This window comes from Marmota monax, unplaced genomic scaffold, assembly GCF_021218885.2.
Source record: "Marmota monax isolate L192 unplaced genomic scaffold, Marmota_monax_Labrador192_F-V1.1 WCK01_AAM20220418_F8-fsc00041, whole genome shotgun sequence".
In the NCBI taxonomy this organism is placed as follows: Eukaryota; Metazoa; Chordata; class Mammalia; order Rodentia; family Sciuridae; genus Marmota; species Marmota monax.
The window spans coordinates 15,658,093-15,684,906 of NW_026695238.1; the positions used below are offsets into that span (position 1 = coordinate 15,658,093).

The following is a 26,814-nucleotide window of genomic DNA, read 5'->3' on the forward strand; positions in this document are numbered from 1 at the left end:
TCACATTCCAGAAGGCACTAAAAGAAAACAGTTTACATTATCTTGAACAGAATTATTAAATATAATGAAAAGGAAAGGTGAAAATAAACAAACAGATCTGTTAACCTCCTTTTTTGTTCACATATTAAAACAATTCTCAACAGCTGTTTACCCAATTTAAATTAAACCATTTAAATCATATGAATAAAAAAAAGTATTTGGATGCATTTTTTCATGAGCGCTCATCATATATGATATATTGACATATGCACATACAAACATACAACACAAAACACAGTGTGCACACATAATACATACAACACATAACATAATAGTAAAGGCCTTATAACTTTTTACAGGTGAAATCTCCATTGCAATGTTTAAAAACTCTATAGTCAAAAAATAGAACTGATCAGCAAAACATTAACCTAGGTCTGTATGAGCTCAAAAAACAAAATAGAATTTCATGATGTGGGAAATGGTAATAATAAAATAGATATTGAAAAAAACATCCTGGTTCTGTTGCAGATGTAAGAATAGCCAAACTGGAGTTTTGGATATCAGTTGTTATGGATTTGAGCCAAATCATCTTCTTTTTGGTCTGTAGAAATCGCTTTAGTTAATATTTCTGGAATTCAAATCGGCTGCTGTTCTCCCTGTGGAAACACACAAACAGACCCCCGACTCCAGACAATCACTGGGTCAGGACCTTTCCATTGTCCTGTTAGAATATCCTTCCAAAGTACCTTGGGCTTATGTACATGTTTTGGACACATATGCCTTTCCGCAGCACTAAGCCCTGATGCATCCAAATTTAAAAAGTTTAGAGTAAAAAGTGTTATTTTAAGTTTATCTTCTTCAACTATTTATTTCTGAGCAAAACATCTCTATCTCCATGTTTCTAACAGTTAAGCTAGGACTGTACCTATGCAACACAAAGAAAAATGGAAAAATCTCAAGTATCAGTTTATGCAGACAACCATGCCATCATAGGTGCTCAATAAATATTGAATGAATGGCTGGCTGGGTGTGGTGATGCACATCTATAATTCCAGTTATTTGGGAGGCTGAGGAAGGAGGATTACAAATTCAAGGCCAGTCTGGATAACATAGCAAGACCCCATCTCGAAATTTAAAAAAAAGTAAATTGAACAAATGACTGAAATTTCTAAGAAAATTTAATATAAGAGCTATATAAAAGGAAGCTATTTAGCCAGATTTATGGCCAAATATGAATATTATGTTATGGTAATATATTTAAATAAAATACAGATATATTTAAGAACAGCAATGATCATAAGTCCTGAAGAGGAGTATCTTACTTTTCTCTCTTTCCTTCTCCTCCTTCTCCTCCTTCTAATGTATCAGCACACCAAAGTGTCTGCCCATTTTGGATTTGTTTGTTCTGATTCAAATATCAGCACTGTCTAATAATCAGAATCCATCTTGCATTAGCAGTTTGCATAGGCAACTTCAGGCTAAATTGAGCACACAGGTGGTTTGGTGTGTCAGTGAGTCAGTTGAAAGTGTACCCACCACCTTGGAGTTAGCACTTCAAAATGGTTTTTCTTTGGCTATGTGTGATTGTTTGTAACTTCAGATGGGAGGCCACCTATAATTTATGACATGACTTTTTCCTTGATTTTACTATAAAGTAAATTTTTTTAATTTTTCTATAAGTATAATTAATATTACACAAAATTCCTGTTTCATTGTTTTACTATAAAGAAAGCATAATCTAATTCCCACAAAAATATAACTAAAAAGAAAAGTAAAGTAGGAAGCAAGGTTTTAAAAATGTGTAAAAGTACAATTTGGGGTCCCAGTCTCCCTCCCTCCCTCCCTTCCTCTTTTCTCCTCTTTTCTCTTTCTTCCTCACCTTCTTTTTATCTACACAGAACATTAATTGAGAGAGAGAGACTGTGTGTGTGCATGTGTGCATGCTTTCTGATTAGAACAGAAATACAGTTCTCTACCAAGTTCAGAAAGTCTGGTAATGTCCTCCCTGGCCGCCAGCATAAAGGGTGGCTTGTTCATTGTCGAGGATGTCCTGGGCACCCACACATTTGTCTTTGTGTCTAGCTACAAGGAGAACATCATGCGCCTCTCCAGGCTCCACAAGGACCGCCCCATTGAGCCGCTGGACCTGGCTGTGTTCTGGGTGGAGTTCGTGATGAGGCACAAGGGGGCCCCGCACCTGCGCCCCGCCGCGCACGACCTCACCTGGTACCAGTACCACTCCCTGGATGTCATTGGCTTCCTCCTGGCCATCGTGCTGGGAGTGGCATTTATCGCCTTTAAATGTTGTGCCTACGGCTGCCGGAAATGCTTTGGGAAAAAGGGGAGCGTGAAGAAAGGCCACAAATCCAAGGCACATTGAGAGGTCGATGGGAAGTACGGTGAAATTTTGATCTATCCTCCAATCAATGGTAAACTTGAAAATAGGATCAGTGTTAAATTCTTTTTATTCTTATTAAAGAAATATTTTGCCATAGTTAGACATTCCCAGAGCATTTTATAAAAGGGAAAGTAATTTAATAGCTAGTTAAGGGTAGATAAAGGTATTAGATACAAATTCTGCGTCAGTATTTTCAATCTGGCTGTGCCTGTCCCCTCTCCTGTGGCTTACTGCACTCTGGGTTATTTTCCTTATGCAGCCGTGTGCCTGTTTGGGAACACAGGATTCAAAGTTGGTCCCACAGTTTCCCCTACTTCACATGGCGGTTTTCATGCCACCATCATGGTTTGTGGACTACTGTGGACCAGCCGGCGAGTCACCAGTGACAGTCAGTCTTCACTTAAGTTCAGGTTCCTAGGAGGCACTTTTTATATCTAAAGAAGGAAGCCTGTATACCTTTAGGGTATACTTGATGTGAGTGGGTGGGTCGGAGCCTTGAGAACAGTGTATGATTACTGACTTTGGGGAAAAATAATGATGCTATAAAATTGATGGACGATGCATTTGCAAGGATGATCATTATTTGTGTCAATGACAGAAACCAAGTACATTTTATCTGATGTTTTTCACAATTAAAAATTTGTTAATAAATTGGCATAAATTATTTTTCTGTGTTTTTCTTTATATTGGTGTTGCATTTATTTATCATTAAATTAGATTTTCTAATTATGGATGCAAGATAAGACAGAAAATTGAAAAAATATAGAAGTTGACATATCACACATTAGAAAAGAGGATTCACCAATAATCACATTGCCCCAAAATAACCATCGTTCCCCCTATAGTTTGGAGCCTGAATGTCCCCCAAAAGCCACATGTTGGAGGCTTGGTCCCCAGCCTGTGGCATCATTGGGGGGTGGTGAAACTTTTAAGAGGTGGGGCCTACTGGGAGGAAGTTAGGTTGCTGGGTGAGCCCTTGAAGGGGACATTGACACCTCCCCTTCCTCTCTTTCTTTGCTTCCTGGCCACCATAAGGCAAGCAGCTTCTTTCCCAGTGTGCCTCCACCATGGTGTGCTGCCTCACACAGACCAAAAGCAGCAGGTCCAAGTGACCATGGACGGAAACCTCTGAAACCGTGAGCCAAAATTAACCTTTCCTCTTTATAAGTTGATTTATCTCAGTTAGTTTTTTACAGTAATGCTGATTAACAGCATTAACCTGTATTTTAGCACACACAAATATTTCAGATACACCAAATATAGCTAGTATTTTCCAACATTCTGTACTCACTTTGCATTACTACAACAAAATAACCTGAGGCAACTAACTTATAAAGGAAAAAGGTTTATTTAGCTCACAGTTTAGAGGTTCAAAGACCTGGTGCCTTTGAACTGTTCCAGTGGTGCATCAACCTCTGTTCTGATGAGGACGGCAGGAGGTGGCACATCATGGCAGGAACCTGTGTAAGAGCAAACAAGTGATTACATCTTGAGCCAGGAGGGGAGAGAGAGAGAGCAAGAACGAGAGTGAGAGAAAGAGACTGAGGTCTCACAGTGCCCTGTGAGGGCACATCCCCAGTGACCTAAGGACCTCCCACTAACCCCCACCTCCTAAAGACCCCATCACTTTCCAATGAACCCTCCTGCAGACCCCCATGAGACCCACAGGTCTTTGGAGGACAGATCTAAGCTCTTGCATTCTCTTCCTCACCCCCAAAGTTTCGTATCCATCTCACAGTGCAGAACCCCAAGAGTTAATTCCAACCCCAAGTCAGTGTTCCAGCAATGCTCAGAAACAAGTCCAAAGTCTCGTGTGAGACTCAAGGCAAATTCAGTGGTGAGCCCTTTTTAAAACAAAAAAGCAGGTTACGTATGTAGAAGATACAATGGCAGGACAGTCGCAGGGTGTGCATTTCTATTCCTAAAGGGAGGAATGCAGAAAGGAAAAGGGGGAATCAGCCCAAAGCAAGGATGAAGCCAGCGGGGAAAACAGCAAACCCCAAGGCTCCATATCTGGCATCTGGGCACACTGTGGTGGGACGTGGGCTCCCGAGGGCTTGGTGTCATCCCTGCCTCTGTGGCTCTACCAGTGGCAGCCCACATGGCTGCGCCTCCAGCTGATTTTGCATGCTTCCTGCAGCTTTCCCTGCAGGGGCTGCATGTAATGACATCTCTGTTTTCCTTGGGCCTCACTTTAGCTTTGGCTTCACTCCCTCAACTGTGCCATGCATCATCCGTGGGAGACTCCCTGCAGGAACTGCAGCCTTGTAGCACAACTCTGCCTGGCCTCCCAGACTCTAAATTACCATAGAGGCCACCAAGAGCCCATAACCCTTGCAATTCTGCCTGCCTGCAGACCCAGCATCAGTGGGTGGCCCCAAGCACTGCCATCAGAGTGAGCAACACATGGAGCACAACTGTGGCTGTGGAGGGCTTTGCTGACTGAGTGTAGAGAAGTGAATTCTGAGCAGTCCTGGGCTCTCATAGTTCCCTGGGACTCTTTCCTGAAACAGTTCTTCCCTGGAAAGTATTTGAAACAAACTTACACTAATATTCCTCTGTGCCTGTGAGGACAGTGGTGGCCTTGCTGATTGCTGAGATGACTGGGGAGTGTGGTTCCTATTTTCCCAGATTCAGCTTCTTTGTACTGGTGCTAATCTCTTTAGAAACCACCCATCCATGGCCACACCCTGACATTCTTTTGTGCTCCTTTCCTGGCCAGGCTACACATTTTTCAAGTCTTCTTTGCTCCTTTTTGCTCTTGATTCTCAATGTAAATTTGGCTAAAAGCAGCCAATAACATCCACGGTATAAATGCTTTGCTATTTTGAAATCTTCTGTATCAAATAAATTAGCCTACCACATTTAAAGTCATCACTTCACAAAGTAATATATTAAAATTATTTGCCGTGGTGTGACTAAAGGGTGGCCTTTTCTCCAGTTCCCAATAAGATCCTCATTTCCATGAGAGACCTCATCAACATGGCTTTTACTGTCCACATTCCTATCAGCATTTTGGTCTTCTGAGCCCTCACTAGAATCACCCACAGTGCTTACAGCATTCTAGGCTTTCTATAGTTTACTCCTCCAAACTTTTCCATCCTTTTTCTGTTAAACAATTAAAAGGCTCCCCCCCCCCCACATCTTCAGGTATAGCTATCGTGATGATCAATCTCACTTCTGACACCAGTTTTCTATATTGGTCAATTCATGTTACTACAACAAAATATTAGAGGCAACTAACTTAACTTAGAAAAGGTTTATTTATGTCATGTGTATTCTACAAATACAGTGTTTTCCTGTTTCCTAGTTTGTTCCCATAGAAACAGAGGTGGGAAGCTCAATAGAATGGCAGCACCTAAGAGTGTTTTATTTTGTGAAAGGATTATGTGTGAGTTCAACAGTATTGTCATGATCAGAAAAAAAAAAGTATTTTAATCTGTGGGGACAGTATGGAGTCCTGCATACATGGTATGAGTTAAAGGCATCTGAGTGGCAAACCACTCCTATTATGCTAGGCGCGTGCGTGTGTGGCAAATTGCTTACCCTGTAGACACAGTCCTGGGCGTGAGGTCATGTGTTGGAGTCCCTGTGCTTGCTCCACGGCCCGCTCCTTGATTGGTCGCTGCAAGGACAGTTGGCAAGAAATTGTACTGGTGGCTGCCTGAAATCTGCTTAGCTCCTGCCTGAGTATATGTACATGGTAACTGTGCAATAAAGTCAGACCTGCTTCCTGCTTGGTCTCCGGAGATCTTCAATAGTGACTCCGCAGCCACACTCTCCTCTACCCTGTTCCATGGACCTCCTCTCTGGATGAGACGGAGCCCATCACCTGGCACCCGAACAGGGATCTGAGGTAAGTCTACACGAAAGGGTGTGGCCCCTCACAGAGCAGTGAGGAAGGGGAAATGGGAACCTACCGAGTTCCACCGCAGACTCACAGCTGCAAGTGCTGCACACTCTCTTGGATACTAGAGGTTTAACCCTGAATAAAAGAAGCCCAGAAGTTTTGGGACGTAGTGATAGATACCAGCCCATGGATTAGTGTCACTGATGTTTCTGACCCTAGGATATGGGACAAGATAATGGCAAGTGCACGGCAAGCTGAAGTGAGACAGGGGTATACTTTACCATGACATTTTTTTCCTATTGTGACAGCCATTCAGCAAAGTTTAGGGTGCCCCGCAACAGATCCTTGTCATATAATGATGGCCCTGAGGGAAGATGAGGCTGTGAGAGACAGACAAGGGGAAAGCAGTGGGGGTGAAAATCTACTTCAAAGCAAGAAACCACAGCAGGTGCAGGAAAGAGAGAGACAGGAAATGGTACCGCTGGCCTTCATAGTACAAGAAGAGGTGACCCCAAATGGTGCAGGTGCACCTTCTACTGACAGGCAACGACTATATCCTTTTCTAAGACAATGGCACCTGCTTCCTTATGAGGCAATGCCACAGCCAGCAAGGGACTAAGAAATGACAAGGCCACAGACAGGCCCAAGCCATGACCTCCCAGAAACCCATTCCAGGAGGCCAGAGATCCTTTTGAAGATCTATGTAGGATAAGAGATGAAAAGTGGGGTAAGAGGATACCAGCCTTCCCAGTCAACATGGACCCCCCACACAGCGCCCTGCCACTTGGTACCCACACATGTTGGGCACCCTGAAAGAGTTGAAGAAGGCAGTAAAAGAGGATGCACCCTGGGGGCCATTTGCAGAGCAAATGCTTAAATCGCTCAGTCGCTCAGTCTTGAACTTAATTGCACTCAGGACTGGAAGGACCTAGCCAGAGCAGCTCTTGAGCCGGCAACATTTTTGAAGTAGAAGGCATTCTTCTATGATGAATGCGAACAGCAGGGAGATCATAACCACACCACAAATGTTAACCTCCCAGCTGAATGCCTGCAGGGAGAGGGAATCTACTGTTCCCCTGTGGTACAAGCCACAGGCCCACCAAATTGTTTCAATCAGGTACGCCTCTGTGCTCTGAGAGACTGGAGGAAGCTACCAGCTGGGGGAGGCACAGGTTCTCTACAAGGCTTAAGGCAGAGAGCCACTCAGGACTTGCCACAGTTTATTGACAGAGTAAACAAGGCAATAGAAGAGAAGGTGTCTCAGGAAGGAGCTAGGGCAGCACTAGCCAAGGGTTTGATCTGGGATGGACTAAATAAGGAACATAGAGCAGCAGCGGCACCAGTACGCAATGGCACACTGGATGAATGGACTTTGGCCACCCAGGATAGAGGGACACAAGCAGCTCAAGCCTCTCTGCTGGCCTCAGCCATGGCAGTTGCATAAAAGCAGGACTAAGGAGGCTTGCAGACAGCTAGTCAGAGAACGCAAAAAATATGCATCTTTTCTCCCCAGTGGCTCTTTACAACCTGATGGAGTGAATCCCCAAGAGTTAAAATCTAATGCTTTTTGGCAAATGGATGTCACTCACTATGCACCTTTTGGAAATTTAAAATACATTCATGTAATCCTTGATGTCTATTCAGGCTGTGTAATGGCCACAGCCTCCACAGGAGAAACCACAAAAAGTCATCTCCCATCTACTTCAATGTTTTGGAATTATGGGTGTTCCTATGTCTATTAAGACTGACAAAGGGCCAGCCTACCCGAGCAAGACATTTCAAGCAGATTGCAATGAATGGCATATATAGCACTTAACTGGAATCCCCTATAACCCCCAGACTCAAGGCATCATAGAAAGAACACACAAGGAATTAAAGACCATGCTATAAAACATGGGGGAAACTATACCGAGTCTCCTTGCAATGCCTTGAACAAAACTTTATTTGCTTTAAATTTTCTCTCAATGTCAAAATTTTCTATGGAAACAGCAGCTCATAAACATTGGGTCCCCCTCATGGGGCCCTCCCATCTTCCTATGGTCTCATGGAAGGATCCCATAACAAATGCATGGGGTGGTCTGGGGCCCCTCCTAACCATGGGTCAAGGGTTTGCATATGTTAACAGGAGCCTCACCCCATCTGGGTGCCTGCCAGAAAGTCAAGCCCTGGACCCCCAGAACCACCAACCAAGAAGATGAAGGAACTAACTCTGGAGGAAAAACCTCACAGGCAAAGAACTCAACAACACTAATGGACCTCACATAAAGTAACCTGGGGTGATCTTAAAGGTCTTGTTGACCAAGCCACCAGATTGGCCCCTTTGCCTGGTGGCAACCCCATCTCTGGGCCTATGATGGTGGTCCTACTGTGTGCAATGCTCACTGCTAACAGTGAAGCCTCCTGTCAGGTAAATTGAGCTTTGGTTACTAGGCCACCACCTTTAGCAGTTGCTAATTAGGAAGGGGCTTTACCTGAGCTCTTCTCTAATAATTCCAACCTTATTGATCCTGAGTTATTCATCCAGGAGGTGACAGTACCCTGGAACCAGCATTTCCATAGCTACTCTGCCCATTTGTTTCTCTGTAGTAGATAATGAAACCTATAATCCAGACAGTCACCTCTGTTTTGCTCTTGTCAATGAAATTTTTGTAGATAACTATAATAAGCCTTATGTTGGGCTGTCTCTCACTGACCTTAGAGTTACAGTTAATGCTACCTATGGCCATAGACTCCCCCATGGCAAATGCAAGAAACCCTTGCTGCCAACATGCCCAACAACGCTTTTTGGAAAGCCCCCCACCCCCTTGGATAATGATAGCATCCCATGGAATCAATGGGACACTGCCATACCTTATCTCCTTGATGAGAGGAATTTCTCTGGGGAAGGACAACGTCTATGCTCCTGGGTGGGCACAGCTCCCTGGAATGTAACTGATGTGCCCAAAAACCATATTGGCCCCTGCAGTACCTACTACACAGGACGAGCCATTACCAACCGTTATGCAGGAAATCAGTATGGCATGATAGATATTATGCCAGAATATTGTTGGCTGTTAAAGCCATCAAATGGGCATCACCCTGCTGGATGAATAGGATGATATTGAGTCCAGACCCTTACCATTTGCCTTTATGCCAAATTATACCCATACCCTCTATGCACAGGTGTGTGTTATGCCACCCTTTGCCATGCTAATAATCAATGATACTGAGGGTATAAATATCACTCAAACAGAGATCCCTTGTGCTGACAATATATCCTGCTGGCTCACAAATTGTCTAATCCCTGCTATGACAGCTAAACGTGTATTTATCCTCAGAGTGCCCCCAGCAGTCTGGCTTCCAGTGACCCTGTCCAGAGAGTGGAGGAGTCCATGGGACATGGAGATGAAGAATCTTCTACACCAGACAAGGCGTGCAATTAGCCTTATCATCACTGGGATTATTGCCCTGGTGGCTGCCATCGCTGCCACAGCCACTGCCGCTGCTTCGCTCACCCAGAATATCCAGATGGCTCAGACTGTGGACAATGTGTCTACTGCCATGGCAGAAGCCTTTTCCATTCAAAATGACTTAAATAACCTGTCCTGAGCCACTATTTTAGTCATTCGGCAAGCACTAGACCTCCACAGGAATAACTAGATATTCTGTTTATGTTGTAAAGGCTCACTTATGACCCTGAATTTCATAGTATTTGTGTCATCCAATATGCTGTATCTGAAAATGTAACCTTACACTTCTCCAATTTTTCTCAGTATGTTAAAGGTGCTTGGGATATTGACTATATTATGACCTTACTAAGGTAATTGTTAAAATCAATGAGACTAAGGTGTCTATCTTAACAACCTCTTCTTTCTTCCAGGGATTGAATAAACACTGGAAAAATCTGATAGCCAAATTAACTTCTCCTTATAATGCTATTATCCTGGCCCTACTTTTTAAAATAGTGATAATTTTTTTCTTGTGTTGTAAGACCCTTATGTAACCATGTAAAGGCCACCAAAAGAATAATAGCAATGATGGCTAAAGTCCTTGCCACACAGTCAGAGGGGAGAGATGTGGGGACACGTGCATGGAGTGCTGCATACATGGCATGTGTTAAGGGCATCTGAGTGGCAAACCTCTCCCCTCATGCTAGGTGTGTAAGTGGCAAACCGCTTACCCTGTAGGCATAGTCCTGGGTGTGAGGCCATGTGTTGCAGTCCCTGTGCCTGCTCCAGAGCCCGTTCCTCGATTGGTCGCTGCAAAGACAGCTGGCCAGACATTGTACTGCTGGCTGCCTGTAATTGCCTGAGTATATGTTCATGGTAAATGTGCGATAAAATCAGACCTGCTTCCTGCTTGGTCTCCAGAGATCTTGAATAGCGACTCCACAGCCACACTCTCCTCTACCCTGTTCCGTGGACCCCCTCGCTGGATGAGAGAGCCCGCACATTAATCTCATTGATAATGGGTTCAAGGGCATTACACTTTTTGCCGTGAAGATCACACATTATTCTGCATATAATTTTAATAAACAGGCCTTTCTCCATCCTCCTGATAGCTACATCCTTCACAGTAGGATTGTGCCACTCTTCCCATCAAGAGGGGGTAGGGGGTATCTCTATCTCCACCCTTTGAGTCTGGGTTGGTCTGTGGCTTGCCTTGGCTGAGAGGAAGTGGTAAGCAATAGGTGCTGGTCCCAGGAGGCCTTCATGTTTCCACTCACTCTCTTGGAGTCCTGCCAAACTGCTAGGAAACTGCGTGGGCTAGACTGGTATCTTAGTTACCCTCCTCACTTCTGCCAGTACCCAGCCAGCAACCAGTCCATAGCCACCCACTTGCTGACTGCGGGTGTGTGAGTGACTCCAACTGCACTTGGTTGGACATGGTCCAGATCAACAGCACCAGACAACTGACCCACGAACTTGTGGAAATAATTATTGTTTTCAGTCGTTAAGCTTTGAGGTAGTTCATTACACACCAATTGCTAACTGACACCTTCACTTTGGGCTCTAAATCCATGATCCTTCATGTGTTGGGGTGAAGACCCTCAGAGGACAAATAAGTACCCTACCCACCCTGTATCCTGCCATGCTTAGCTGCCCACAGAGGTATGCAATCAAAGCACATAGAAGTATTTTTGGAATTGCAGCCCTCTAATTTGTGTGATCCTTGAAAGAGATAATAAGGCCTGGTGGGGAGAGGGAGGAGATACTGCAGAGGAGCTGCGAAAGAAGATGTGCAGGCGACCACCTTCTCGAATCTAGTCTATAATGGTTGATGGGTCTCCAAAGGCAGAATTAGGAAAAATGAAGGACTTTTATGGGGAAGATGTGTTTGAGTGATATGACGGAGATTCATTTTCTAATCATCCCAATTCTGTGATGTAGAAATAGGCAGCATCTGAGAGAAGTGAGCTCTGTGCTATTAGAGGTAACCGGGCAGAGGCTGAAGAACTCCCTCTTGGCAGGATGGGCAACTTTAAGTACAAGTTTTAACTAAGGAGACTTGGACCTGGGTGTGGCTCTGATTCTCGCTCTGTAGCCACAGAAGGCATAGAAAGCTTCCCTGAGGCCAATACTTCTTTGTGCAAATATGGGTCTGGACCATTTGTTTTAGTTTCAAGTGACACCTTGAAACTAAAAGCCAAAAGCACCAGCTTTTGACTTAGGGAAGCAGAGTTCCTGCTCCTCTACCTGTCTTTGAGGTCACTTATCTTCCAAGAGTGCTGCTGACGGGAACCCATCTGCCATCCTGCACACTGTCTGAAGCTTGGCAAGATGAAGTCCTATCCCCAGACTCTGTCACTCCTACTTTTCTCTCCGGCTGCCCCATCCTGGGCTCCCTCCCCTGGGAAGTGGCTGTGAATCACCCCTACCCTCACCATTTCCCTTTTCCAAACAGGCCGCAGTACATCAGCACACACAAGTGGGCAAGAGGGACGTTTAAGGACAACAGCACGTGGAGCTTTTATCCCAGGGCCCTGTGCACCCCCCAAAAGCCCTGGGTTGGGACAGAGAGTTGGGCAGTTGGATCTCAAAGTTCCGAGGGTCTGGGGTCTAACGGGTGCCCATTCTAATGCACCCTCCCACACTGCCGGGAGGCACATTCCTCATGAGAACCGTCATGGAGGAGTCCAACGGCCTCACCTGGGCACCTGAGGCTGCCAGTGCTCGTATTCCTGTTGATGTGCAGTAGGCAAGGAACAGAGCTTCTCTTAGTGGCATATTTTTATTCCATCTATAAGAAGACTGAGAAAAGGTCAGTATTTAGGTCCCAGAGCTAAAAGAAACCCAGGAAGAAAAGACCACCATGGTGAAGGGCCCTAGGACGGGCCTCAAGGACAGAGGAACTTGGGACAAAAGGAGAAAGGAGCTGGGAGCTTCTTATCCCTGCCTTAACATCTGTGTTGGCGTTTGTCAGCCCTTAAGAAGCTGGGAGAGCCCTTGAAGGGAGTTAGGAGAGTAATTGAGTTCAGGAGTCATGAACTTTCAGGGTCCAGAAGAGTAAGGGGGACATTTTAACCAAGTGTATTAGTTAGTTATTGCTGTGTAACAAATGATCACTAACCCAGTGGCTTAAAGGAACACCCACTGATTATCCCACAGTGTTCGTGATTCAGGAGTCTGGGCTCAGCTGGGTTGTTTTTGCCCAGGGCCTCAGAAGCCTCATCAAGGTCTTGGCTCTCCTGCCTTCCCTTCTGGAGCTCAGCGACCTCTTCCAAACTCTTGTGACTGTTGGCAGGATTCAGTTCCTCAGGATTGAGGATTGAGGCCCCATCCCTTACCACATGCCCCTCCACAGGCAGCTCGAATGCTGGCTGCTGGCTCCTCAAGGCCAGCAGAATGCGGAGGCTTCTGTTAACAACAGCATCATGGGAGTGGCAACCCTTTGCTTTTGTCATATCCTGTTAGAATCAAGCCACTGGTTCTGCCCACATTCCGGGAGAAGGGTGTGTTGCCATATGGAGTCCTTTACAAATCTCATTTATCTCGCAAGAGTTTGAGGAAGAGATGGCAGAAGCAGCCGCAGACGTGAATGGAGACGTGTCAGAGGAAGCAGAGGACGCAGAGGGTCTTGCATTAGATGACAGTGGTAAGGAGGTCACTGCCAACCTCGCCTTCCTGTCCCTCTCGGCCACTCACTGCTCGCGGCCATCCCACCTGGGTCTCAGCTCCTCTATCTTCACAGTGGGCCTGGGCGTGGGCGTGATGTCCTGGGGAAGCTGGAGCCGGGCAGGTGCAGGGGCTTCCTGTGACGGCCATCTCCGCACGGCACCTGTGCCCCCTTTGTTTCAGGTATCTACCAGCAAGTCACAAACCTCCTGGACATCATGGACAGTGAGTCAGCAAAGACAGACATGGCTGGGGCAGGCCTCGACATGCGGAAGACCCTGGCCTCAGTGATCATCACAGAGAAGGCCACCGCCGAGCCCTCTATGGTGATCTGCGCTCTTACCCGCTGCCTGAAGGTGCCAGAGGTAGGGCCGCCTCGCCCTGCACACCTCTTCTGAGCCCAGCCTCCTTCTGCTACTCAGCTAACAGTCATGACCATCACAGGTGCAAAGCTGTGCTGGGATGCAGAGGCAGGAGCGGCACGGGCTGGACCGCTCACATTTCCCTGTGTCGTGGTACCTGGGTTTGGGAGCCGCCTGGCTGGGCCGTGGGCTCTGGATTGGCCGTTACCTTTGACTGCATGGGCTGCGAGAACCAGAGTACCAGAGACTTTGTGGCTTAACATTTATTTTCTAGATTCCAGGAATCTATAATGGAGGTGCCGGCAGATTTGGTTTGTGCTGTGGGCTCTTTTCCTGGTGTGTAGACAACTGCCTTCTACTGTCCTCATGTGACTTCCTCTGCATGCATTGAGAAAGAAAGCTCCCCTCTGCCTTCTCCTCCTTGTATCATTACACCAATCCCACTGAATCAGGGCCCCCACTTCTGACCTCATGTAACCCTAATTACCTATCAAAGGCCCAGCTACATCCAACTCGGGGTTTAGGGCTTCAGTGTAAGATTTTGAAGGAACACAATTCAGTGTGTGTGTGTGTGTGTTTGAAAAGCATGCACATGCGTGGGCAACTTGTGTACTATTGTAGGGGTTGGCTAACTCAGGGAGGAGCAGTCCCCAGAAGTCAAAGATCAGGAAATACAGATAAAAAATGATGAATACATAGGCCTTAAACAGAGATCAGTGTCAATAAGCAGACAATGAACAAGTACACATATTTTAAAAATTAATGTGCAACAAATATTTTATTTATTCATTAATTAGTGGAGGAACCAGTAAAATGGTAGAAGCTCTTCAAATGAGAATTTTACCTATGGAGACTTTTCTTCTTTACCAGATAAAAATCCACTTGCATTGCCCTGGCAGAAAATGTTTTTCACAGCTGGGGGTGGGGAGAACATTTGCATTGCTATCAGTTTAATACAATTTAATTTCTATGCCTATAGAGCTGTAAAATAGCCCAGACAATCAAGGGCAAGCTAAGATGCACACGCCTATAGACCCTGGTAACCCCAGAGCATCTGCCAGACAGCAGCACCGAGCCCTCCTCTGGAAGACAGCCCATAGTCACCTGTCAGTCAGCTCCTGAGTTTTTGATAGCTCTTCTCTTGTCCAAACACCCACCCTCCCTCCCTCCCTTCCTCCTCCCCTCCCTCCCTCCCTCCCTCCCTCCCTCTCTTCTTTCTGATTGACACATAATAATGGTACATATTTATGGGGTACAAGTGAAATTTTGATTCATGTGTACCTTGTGTAATGATCAAATTGGGTAATTAGCATATTCATCCCCTTAAACTTTTATCATGTCTTTACGGTGAGTACATTCAATCTCTCATCCAGCCCTTTTGAGACAAACCTGCATTATTGCTGACTGCACTCACCCTGTTGGGCAGTGGAACACCAGAACCTCTTCCTCTTGTTGACCTGGAAAGTTGTACCCCTTGACCAGCCTCTCTGCCTCCTCCTTCCTCTCTCCTCCCTATTCTTCTCAGGCTCTGGTGGTTACCCTTCTACTCCCATCTTCTATGAGATCAACCGTTTATGAGGCTCTGCACAAATGAGGTCATGCAGTATTTGTGTTTCTGTGACTGGCTTATTTCACTTAGCATGATATCTTCCAGGTCCATCCTCTTTATCACAAATGACAGGACCTCGTCTTTGTATGGCTGAGTAATCTTCCATTGTGTATATATAGAGATCACATACTCTTTTTCAGCTGATGGATATTTAGGTTGATTCAAATCTTGGCTGCTGTGAATCTGTACTCCTATGTGTACTGATTATTATTTTGTAAAATTAGAGCATTATAATTATACATAGTATTTGGGTTCATTTTGGCAAAATCACACATGCCTGGAATTTGATTTCAATACCCATTCCCCCCCCCACGTTTCCTCCCCTCCTCCCTCCCCCTATTCTTCCTTCTCTCCTCTACTGATCTTTCTTTCACTCCATTATTAACTTAGTTATGATTGGTACTTTCTACATGCACATAAGGATAGAATTCCCTTTGGTACCTTTACCTTGTAGGTAACATGATTTTGTTAGATTGATTTCGTATTTTTCCCCTTTCCCTCCTTACCTCCCTCCCTCCCTCCCTTCTGTACTCCTCCTACTCCACTGACTCTCTCTATACCTTTATGACAACAGATCCCCTTTTCATCTGCCTTCCTTCATTCATTTTCTTTAGCTTTCACATATCAGAGAAAACATTGGACCTTTGATTTTCTCAGCCTGGCTTATTTCACTGAGCATGATTGTCTCCATTTCCATCAACTTAGCAGCGAATACCATCATTTCATTCTTCTTTGTGGCTCAGTAGTACTCAATTATGTCTATACACCACGTTTTCTTGATCCGTTCATCTATGATGGGCACCTGGATTGGTTCTATCATTTGGTTACTGTGAATTATGCTGCTACAAACACATTATTCCTTTGTGGTGCAGAAACTTTTTAAATTTGACGGCATCCCAATTATCGATTTTTTGGTTTTATTTCTTGAGCTTTAGGGGTCTTGTTAAGGAAGTCAGTTCCTGTTCCTATAAGATGGAGGGTTGACCTTTAGGTTTTCTTCTAAGAGTTGCAATTCCTAATACCTAGGTCTTTGATCCACTTTGATTTAACTTTTGTGCACAGTGAAAGATAAGCATCTAACTTCATTCTCTACATATGGATGGATATCCAGTTTTCCCAGCACCATGTATTAAAAATCTTCAACAATTCTTTTTGGCACCTTTGTCAAGAATCAAGTGGCTGTAAATACATGAGTTTGTCTTGGTGTCTTCTATTCTTTTTCATTCATCTTCATGTCTATTTTTATGCCAATACCATGCTGTTTTTCTACTATAGCTCTGTAGTTTAATTTGAAATCAGGTATTGTGATGCCACCTGCATCACCTTTTTCTTTTTTAAAATATTTTTAGTTGTAGATATATACAGTACCTTTATTTTATTTATTTATTTAGATGTGGTGCTGAGGATCGAACCCAGTGCCTCATACATCCCAGACAAACGCTCTACCTCTGAGCCACAACCCCAGCCCTACTGCATCACTTTTCTCGTTCAGAATGGCTTTGGCTATTCTGAGTTTCTTATTCTTCCAAATGAATTTTAGAACTGATTTTTTTAGTTCTGTAAAGAATGTAATTGGTATTTTGATGGGGATTGCATTGAATCTGTATATTGCTTTTGGTAGTGTGGCCATTTTGACAAAATTAATTCTGCTAACCAGGAATATGGAAGGGCTTTCCATCTCCTATCATCCTCTTCAATTTCTTTCTTCAGTGTTCTATAATTTTCATTGTAGAGGTCTCTCACTTCCTTAGTTAGAGTCATTACCAGGTATTTTTGTTTTGAGATTATTGCAAAAGAGATGGGTTTCCTGATTTATTTCTCAGCTGAATTGCTGGTGGGGTATAGAAAAGTTATTGATTTATGAGTGTTGATCTTGTATCCTGGTACTTTATTATCTCTAAAAGTTTTCTGGTGAAATTTTTTAGTCCTCTAAATACAGGATCATGTCATCAGGAAGCAGTGATAATTTGACTTTTTCTTTTTAAATTTATATCCCTTTAATTTCCTTCTCTTGACTGATTGATCTGGCTAGAGTCCCAGGAACTACATTGAATAGAAGTGGTGAGAATGGACGTTCTTCTCTTCTTCCTGATTTTAGAGGAAAATTTTTTAGTTTAGTATGGCATTGGCTTTGGGCTTGTTATACATAGCTTTTATAATGCTGAGGTAAATTCTTTCTATCCCTAGTTTCTCCGGTGTTTTTAATATGATTGTTGCTGTATTTTATCAAAGGCCTTTTCTGCATTTATTGAGATGATCATATGGTTTTTGTTCTCAATTCTATTTAAGTGGTGAATTATATTTGCTGATCTGCATATGTTTAAACAACCTTGATCTCTGTGAGGAAGCCCACTTGATCATGGTATATTATCTTCTTCATGTCTCTTCAAATGCAGTTAAATAATGTTAAGGATCTTTGCATCTATGTTCATCACAGATATTTGTCTGAAGTTTTCTTTCCTAGATGACTCTGTCTGGTTTTGGTATCAGAGTTATACTTGCTTCCCTGAATGTGTTTGGGAGTGTTCCCTCTCTTTCAATTTCATGGAATAACTTGGGAAAAACTAGTATTAGCTCTTTTTTAAAGGTCTGGTAGAACTCAGCTGAGGATCCATCTGATTCTGGGCCTTTCTTTGTTAGTAGGCTTTTATTTTTTGGTGCTGAAGATTGAATCCAGGGGTGCTTACCCACTGAGATGCACCCCCAACCCTTTTTATTTTGAAACAGGTTCTCACCAATTTGCTTAGGGCTTTGCTAAGTTGCTGTTATCATCCTTGAATTTGTGGTCCTTCTGCCTCAGCCTCCCAAGTTTCTGGGATCACAGTTGTGTACCACCACACCCAGATGCTGGAAGGCTTTTAATTGCTGTTTCAATTTCATTACTTGATATTGGTTTGTTTAAGTTTTCTGTATCTTCCTGGTTCCATTTAGTCAGATCATATGTATATAGAAATTTGTCAGTGTCTTCTAGATTTCACAGATTATTGGAGTATAAATTTTCAAAGTAGTTTCTAATGATCATCTGGATTTCAGAAGTATCTGTGGTGATATCTCCTTTATTATCTCTAATTATGTTCATTTTGGTCTTCTCTCTTTTAGTTAGTTTGGTTAAAGGTTCATCATTATCATTTATCTTTTCAAAGAACCAACTCCTTGTGTTGATCTTATGTATTTTTTTTTCTCAATTTCTTTAACTTTGGCTCCAATCTTTATCATTTCTTGTCTTCTACTGATTTGGAAGTTAGTTTGTTCTTCTTTATAAGGCCTTTGATTGGAAAATAAACTTACTTATTTGGGGTCTCTCTACTTTTTAAAAATGTAGGCACTCAATGCAATTAATTTTCCTTTTAATATGGCTTTCATACCTTTCCCCAAATTTTGGTGTGTCATATTGTTGTTTTCATTTTTTCCTAATATTTTCTTGATTTCTTCGTTGCTCCATTCTTCATTTAAACAGTATTGTTTAATCTTCATGTGTTTATGTGATTTCTATTATTTTTATTGCTGTGTTTCATTCCATTAAGGTCCAATGGAATACACAAGCTTACATCATTTTTTTTGTATTTGCTAAGACTTATATTGTAACCTAGACTGTGTTCTATTTTGAAAAAGGTTCCATGAAGTGCTGAGAAGGTAAATTCAACTCTTTTGAGATGAAACATTCTGCAGATGTCTATTAAATCCATTCAATTTATACTATTATTTAGGTTATACATACCTTTATTGATTTTATTATTTGATGACTTGGTCTATTGGTGAGAAGGGTGTGTTAAAATTACACATTGTTATTATATTAGGGTCTATCTAGGATTTAATATCAAGGAGTAATGTAACTGGGTGTGTTGACATTTGGGGCATACATATTTGCCATTGTTTTATCTTCTTTGTTGAATTATTCCCTTTGTTAGGATGTAACAGCCTTCTTTATCTCTTCTGATTAACTTTTGCTTGAAATCAGCTTTGTCAGATATGTGAATAGTTACTCCATCTTGTTTTCAGAATTCATTTGCATGGATTTTTATCCATCCTTTCATTTCCAGGCTTTCAGTGTCTTTGCCTGTGAGATGATTCTCTTGCAAACAGGATCCAGCTGGATCTTGTTTTTTGATCAATTCTACTAATCTATGTCTTTTAATTGTGGAGTTTAGACCATTTATATTCAGTGTTGTTATGGATATCTGTTTATAGTTTGTTGCCATTTGAATTTTTTGTTATATTTAATTCTGTCTTGATTCTTGTTTAGATGATTAGTCTTTTATTAATCTTCATTTATTTGGGAGTTTTGGGATTTTTTTTTGGGGGGGGGGGAGGATTCCACTGTGTGCAATTTATCTTTAGAATTCTTTGTAGTGTTGGCTTGGTTGTCATGTATTTTTTCAGTTTATCCTTGTTTTGGAAGGTTTTTATTTCCCCATCAAATATGAAAGAGAGCTTTATTTGGGTACAGTAATCTTGGTTGACAATTGTTTTCTTTTAGAGATTGAAATATCTCAATCCAGGCCCTCCTTAATTTTAGTGTCTAAGTTGATAAGTCAGAAGTGAGCCTTATTGATTGGTTTCCTCTAAATGTGACCTGATGTTTCTCTCCTGCAGCTTTAATATTCTTTCCTTATTTTCTATGTTAGGCATTTTTATTATGATGTGTCTTGGAGAACTTCTCTTCTGATCAAGTCTATTTGGGATCTTGTTTGTGGATGTCTACCTCACTTAAGATATGTATGGGGAAAGTGTTCTGTGACTATCTTGTTGAAAATGTTCTTAATGCCTTTAGTTCTTCATGCCTTTATCTCCATCTTTTCTTCTATCCTGATGATTCTCAGGTTTGGTCTCTTGATGTTTTTACAGAGTTCATGTACATTCTAATCATGTTCTATTATTTTTCCCTTTTATATTATTCTGTGTATTAAGTTCATGTATCCCGTATTCAAGGCCTGAGGATCTGTTTTAAAGGGTTGAGGTAGTATTTTCTATACAATCTAATTTGTTGATGATGTTTTCAAGTGAATTTTAAAATTTGATTCATGTGTCTTTCATTTCTAGGAGTTCTGATTGGTTTATTTTTAATATTTCTATTTTTTATGGAAATGGTTTTTCATATCTTGAATTTTCTCTCTTAATTAATTCCTTAGAAGATCTTACTTTAGTTCATTGTACATTTCAATAATCAGTTTTTAATAATAAGAATTTCATCCACTTCCATATCTATGAGATCCTTTGTTGGGGCATTATGAATTTTTGTGTGTGTGTGTGGAGGGGGGAGAATTTGTTTGCCTGTTTCCTCAAGTTTTCAGAGGTCCTATACTTGTGCAATTGAGTTTGTTTCTCCTTACTCTTCTATATGTGTGTCTTTATGTGTAGTTCTTTTCAATTCTAGTATTTCTTTCTGTTTTTGATATATGAGTAAATGTTGATGGATGGTCCTGAAGTTCCCCTTTGGTTGTTCTTTCTTGGGGCCTGGTTTTTGGTTTGGGGGTTTTCATCTCCAAGTTTTATGAATTGAAGTAATGTTTAGGTTCAGGTGGGGCTAGATAATATGTGGGGTGAGATTCACTGTTGTTTGGATTGTGAGTATTTCTCAGCAGCAGAGTCTCTACTCTGTAATTTTGAAGTGGCCCAATCACTTTCCATCCCCTCTTAGAGGGAGGAAGGAGCCAGGAATAACATTGAAGTCATTAACAGATTGTATAGTTTTAAGATAAACGTCCAATGTCTACTTTGACATATGTAATATTACCACCTATATAGGAATGGTGGGGGTTAGCATTTAACATCAGCTTGAGCAATACAAAACTGTCCACTATTTCAGGCATTCTACATCAGATGTTTACTATGCTGTCCACCATATTAATTATCATGTCAACATGAAGGGGGTGAATTACATAAACCATATAATTTTACTATTTGGTGGGATTATGGTTTCTTATGTAAAGAGAAAATAGGGTGAGTAGAAAATATTTTTAAAAAGTGATCAGAGGAGATGCAGGAGGTTGGTAGTAGATGCTGGCTGTAAGGAAGAAAGAATAAAAGATTTCCTAAAGTAATAAAGAGAGGAAGTGGAAACAGAAATTTGGTTGTTAATAGGGGAAGAGAGTGAAGAAGTAGAGATAAGAGGGGAAAGAACCATGGTACAAAACAACTAGCAACTGTAAGATCAAATCAACTCACACCTGCATATAATTGAATCCTACCTAAGACAAATCAAGGCTAAATAATAAGTGTAGAAGGAAGCAATTAATGTGAAAATAAAATTACACAAATATTCATATATTTTTCAAACCTATCCATGCAGTGACTATATACCTCCCCCATCCACAAAATCATGCATAATGGAAAAAAGTAAAAAGTAATATAATATGGTGAAGTGAAATTTGAAAAAAAAAATTAAATAGTTAAAATTTACAAAGAAGGATAAAAAGTATGAATATGGCAGAAAGAAGAAAAAAGAAGTGAAAAAAAAGAGAAAAAAATTTAAAAATTCTTGCTGAGAAATAAAGGGCTTATTTCTGCTGAGGTGGTCAAATCTGTTGGCCAGGATGGATTTCCATTGTTTGCATTTGCTTTTGGCTCTGTAACCCTTGGCTTGGGGGTTGGGGGTCCTTAGGCCCAACGCATCTGTGTTCCTCACTTAGCTTCCAGGCTTCGCGACTGGGAAACACAACTGGTTGTAGTACATTTCAGCTTTGAGTCATGTGGTACATGATGGGCTCAATACAATTTGGGTATTGACAAAATGTGCATTTCTGTGGTGGAGGTGCTAGAGTTCTAAACTAGAGATTTCGGTAATTGGAGTTTAGTCTTTTTAAAAAAAATTTTTTTATTTGTTCTTTTTAGTTATACATGACAGTAGAACGTATTTGGACATATCCCGCACACATGGAGTATAACTTCCCATTCTTGAGGTTGTACATGAGGTGGAGTCACAGTGGTCGTGTATGTATATATGAACATTGGATAGTTATATTCCTATTCATTCTACTGCCTTTCCCATTTCCATCCCCTGTCTCTTGGGGTTTAGTCTTGACTGAACTTTGGAACTCTTGGTAGGAGTTTGAGAGTTGATCCACAAGCTGGACTGCTGGGGAGATGTCCCACTCTGCAGGATGTCTGGATCTCTAGGGTCTCTGATAAAATCCACTTTTAGGGAAGAGGGATGGTACTTCCACAGGCTTCAGCTTCACTATTATGAATACTAATTACTGGGTATCTGCCGCGGGGTACAGATGCTCCTGTGTGGTCACTATAGCATCAACAGCAAAAGTAGCTTTCTCCGGTGGGATCCAGAGCCTGAATGGCTCAGACATAATTTTCTTCATGCCTAATTCAACCTCTTAGGTTCAGGTGCCTTCTGGAAATTGTTTTAAGTTGGCTCAGGCGTTCCCAATCTCCTGTCTCTGCTCGAGGTTGCACTGCCTGGTGGCAGCCAGAACTACTCTTACTGATTATCCCTGATCACAAATGAAGGCTGGTCTTGCTGTCTCTTACCTGGCTATTTATAGAGTGTATAGACCTCCTTGAACTTGCCTTGAAAACCTAGAGCATGCGTTCTCAATGGTGTGATGTTGCCCCCAGTGTTCTCACTGGGATGAAGGAAGTTCTACATTTATATATGAAGCATGGACATGTGGACAAGCACTGTGCTATTCAAGTTTTGTTGGGGGAACACTTAGGGAAAAATGGCTAAAAAGTCTCCTTAAGTGGGTACTAAGACTGCTGCTACTACTACCAACTACTATTAATAGTTGAGAAATACTGGTCTGGAGATATACAGTATTGAGCAATGACTAAAGCCACACCACTAATATCCATCCAGGTACTTTCCCAAAGCGATTGCTGATTGGAATTTTAGGAAACTCTATTAGTTGCTACCCCAAGACTAGGAAACCAAGGCCAAGACTTTCGTGTTGGATGTCAGCAGAAGAGCTAAGAAATTTGAGTGAATTCCTCTTCTTGAGGGTCCCCAGATTTTCTGAGATTTCTGGACTTTCTACCACATGAGGCATTCTCCAGAACTCTCGTTCCTTAAGCGTGCCTTTTCATATCTGACCCTTGCATGACGGTCCAGGTATGGTCTTGGTGCACAATCCATCTATCCAATCTCATCCTAAGGCAGGTTATTTTAAATGGTGCCAAATTTTGCCCACGTAAGAATCAAAAGAGAGGAAGAGACACGTTTCTGGGTCTCAAAGTTCCCCCATCAGGGTGAAGAGCTATTTGGGGTCTTTTAAAAGGGCAGTACTAGTTGTGGGGAGGACTGTGTGTGTTGACCATCTGACACCTGCCTTGCTGGCTATTGGCCAAAACTGGGAAGAGAACCCATTTGTAAGTCGCATGGACAGGGCCGGTTGGATGGGTGGGAGGGAAGAGGGAGACATGGAGGCGGAGACCTGGTGGTTGGAGGTTGGTGGTGGCCGTCTCTGGATGGGATTCTGATGGAGAAGAGAGGGAGGGAGAGGAAGTGAACACAGGGTGCTGGGGCAGGGCGGGGTCCTTCCCAGACAGACAGGGCCTTCCCACCTGCCTGCTTCTCTCCCAGATCTCCACCCAGCGCAAGATCAACATTTACAACATCCTCCAGGAGATCATCCAGCAGGAGGGGGAGCTGGAGGAGCCGTGTGTGCAGAGGCTGGTCTCCGTTGCCTCCAAGGAGATGAGGGAGATCTCCGAGGTAGCTGGCTGGGCTCCATCATGCCTCCCCCCCACAGCCCAGGAGCTGGGGGCCTCTGGGGGGCTGGGGATGCCCAAGGCCCTGGGGCAGTCACTTCTGGGTCGGGGCTGGGTGGGGGAAGGCTGAGCCCGAGCCAGGAGGATGGAGTGGGCGTGGGATCCTAGGGGTTTGTGAAGTCCTCGCCACAGGTGGCCCCCATCCCATCCCCTGCAGGTGGAGGGCTACACAAAGGCAGAGGTGGCCAGTGACACGCTGGTGGCTCTGTCGCGGAACCACTTCAGCCTGGTCATGTATGAGCTGCAGCACCACCTCAAGCCCCTCCACCTCACGGACGAGTTTGTCGTCGTCACCTTGGCCAAGCTGGCCAATGGCAACGGTGGGTTGGGCCCAGTTTCTGCCCTCTGGCCTCGCCCCGGTCCTTGTGTCTCCATGGCTCTTTTCTTTCCTCGCCTTTTCCTCTCCGTGGCTTCTGTGTCTCTCAGGTTTCAGGACTCTCAGTCTCAGCCTCTCACTTCTGTCTTATCCCTGCCCCCCCCCTTTTCCTCTCCCTGCCTCAGTTTTTGTCTTCCCATCTCCGTTTCCCTCTTTCCTTCTCTCCCTCCCTCTCCTTTCACCCCTGCGGTGGGCGCTGCCTCAGTGATGAGTCGAACACCCATGGCCCTTGTCCTCAGGAGTGGCCGTAAGCAGGCAAACACCTCCTACCAGGAGCTGAAGGGCATGACAGGGAGATCCTAGTGGCCGTTGGAGACCAGGGTGAGGGCAGGGGCTCTCATCCTGTAGGGCCTCGGTGGGGAAGCCATATTTAGGCAGAGACCCGAAAGACGAGAGGATGTCTGGGTAAAGCAGAGGGTAGAGGAGAAGATTCCACGTGCAGAGGGACACTATGCGCCAAGTCCCTGTGGCAGGAAAGAGCTTGAATCATCTGAAGAACCAAGACGTGGCTGGGGCTGGAGTTGGGAAGCTGGGGGAGATGGGCACAAGTGAGGGGAGAGGTAGGCAGGGCCCGGTGGCCGTGGGCAGTCTGGACTTTATTTGAGGACACCGGAGCTTCTGAAGGGTTCCAAGCAGCTGTTGTCTGGTGACATTTGGGTTCCGGGATGACCATTCTGGCTGGAGTGTGTCTGGGGGTGTGGTAGGAGGTGAAGGTGGCTCGGGCTGCCATGCCCTCGGTGAGCGGTGGATAGTCGTGAGATGGCCCTGGCAGGTGGGACGTGGAGGTGCATTGTGTGGGGGGAGAAGGCCCAGAGGGGCCAAGCGCTGTGTGTCGGCTGGGTTTGCTTCCTGAGATGCGAAGCACTAGAAGAGCAGGAGGGCTCCAATCAAGAAATGTGGTTCTGAGAGATGTCTCGACAGAGAGGCCACGTGGGCAGCTGACTTCGGGATGTACAGGTCAGAGGGCAGGTCTGCCCTCTGTTCCCAGCAGCCTGTGATGGCAGGTGGCATTCAAAGCCATTGGGACCCAGAGAGTAAAGGTAGAGCGGGAAGAACTGGGGACAAGGACCCAGCCTGGAGGAGCCCAACATGGAGAAGCCCCAGGAGGAAAGGGAGGAAGGTGGAGTCCTGAGGCCTGTTGGGGAGAGCACACTGCTCCTCAGTTCCGACAGCCCCATCCAGGTGGACAACGTCCTAAGTCCAAACAATTCACCTAACCTCCCGAATACCGTGGCTTGGTGACACAGGGCACCGTAGAGCTTGGTCGTTTCCCCTGGTGCCTGTCAAACCCACTGGGAGCTGCTGGTGGCCTGTGGCTCCCAGCATTACAGGAGAGTAGTGCCCCATGTCACTAGCCTAGGAGAAGGTCCACTTTCAAAACTGGAAGTACAGATTCTCCTGAATGCCTGTCACTTTGTACCACTGTCAAGTCAAAAGCCGCAAGTCCTTGCAATTCAGGAAGGGCCAAAGCACCCCATGTGTCCACTTCTGCTGAGAGGGCCAGTGGGCGAGGCTGGAGGAGGCGCAGGAGTTGCCTGGGTGCTGGGCACCGAGGCCTGTGGGAGGCCAACAGAGGAGGGGCTGCAGCCGGGCGGCCGGCAGGGGCACGGAGGGGCCTAGGTCTGTGGATGCTGCTGCCAAAGATCCCGGAGAAAGGGAGCCCCCGGGGGACGTAGGCCTTTTTACTTCATTATTATCAATATACCTGGTTTCTATTGCTCCAAGTCTGAAGAAGTTGGCGGGAGGTGCTGTCAGTGTGGGAGGCGGGGTGGGGCTCGTAGGGAGGGACAAGTCCTCCTGGAGGATGACCCTGTCACGGGTCCCCTTTCTTCCATCTCTCTACACTTCCTCTCTGCACACCCCGGGGACCCTCCGTGGGGCCCGATGTGCTCCAGGAGCCTGGACTGCGCCTCTGCTTTTCCCCTGCTTCTCTGTGGTGCTTTGGCCCCTGTCCCCAGCCTCTCGTGGCCTGCTCTGCCCCTCCCTCCCCTCCCTCCCCTCCCTCCCCTCCTCCTGCCTGCCTCCTCCTCCTTCCCCACGTCCTTCCCCCTCCTTTCACACAGGGTGGAATCCCACGCTACTTCCTGAGGCCCCAGGAGGTTCGGGTTCCCTGGATCTGGACTGTCAGGGACTGGAGGCGGTAGGCAGTGGGACTTTCCTCTCGGCCTTGCCCTGGCTCCGCCCTGCAGTGACTTCTGTGACCTCTGTCCCCATCCCGCAGTGTTTGAGTTCATGCCATACATGGGCATCACTCTGGCTACCATATTCACGATGCTGAGGCTGGCCAACGAAGCCAAGATGCGCCAGGTGATATGTAGCGGTGCGTGTCCACGTGTGTCTGTGGGTCTGTCCTGGTCAGAGTCAGGGAGGGGGCCGCAGGGTGAGGAGAAGGTAGAGGAATCTTGAGCAAGAGGTAGGTTCTTCA

General features: G+C 44.5%; 2 protein-coding genes across 7 annotated transcripts in view; both read left to right on the plus strand.

Moving 5' to 3' along the window:
• Nucleotides 1–3,041, plus strand: part of LOC124089677 (UDP-glucuronosyltransferase 1A7) — a 69,510-nt gene extending 66,469 nt beyond the window's left edge. For all 6 annotated transcript variants that reach the window (XM_058577551.1, XM_046439872.2, XM_046439868.2 and 3 more), the window contains exon 5: nt 2,062–3,041. In XM_058577551.1, coding sequence (XP_058433534.1) covers nt 2,062–2,359 — 298 coding nt within the window. In that variant the 3' untranslated portion in view covers nt 2,360–3,041. The remainder of the gene's footprint in view (nt 1–2,061) is intronic.
• A 9,291-nt stretch (nt 3,042–12,332) lies between these two features.
• Mroh2a (maestro heat like repeat family member 2A) overlaps nt 12,333–26,814 on the plus strand; it is a 61,511-nt gene continuing 47,029 nt past the window's right edge. The window contains exons 1-6 of the mRNA XM_058577570.1: nt 12,333–12,381; nt 13,206–13,445; nt 13,505–13,686; nt 23,826–23,957; nt 24,171–24,333; nt 26,611–26,709. Of these exons, the coding sequence (XP_058433553.1) occupies nt 12,333–12,381; nt 13,206–13,445; nt 13,505–13,686; nt 23,826–23,957; nt 24,171–24,333; nt 26,611–26,709 (865 nt within the window). The remainder of the gene's footprint in view (nt 12,382–13,205; nt 13,446–13,504; nt 13,687–23,825; nt 23,958–24,170; nt 24,334–26,610; nt 26,710–26,814) is intronic.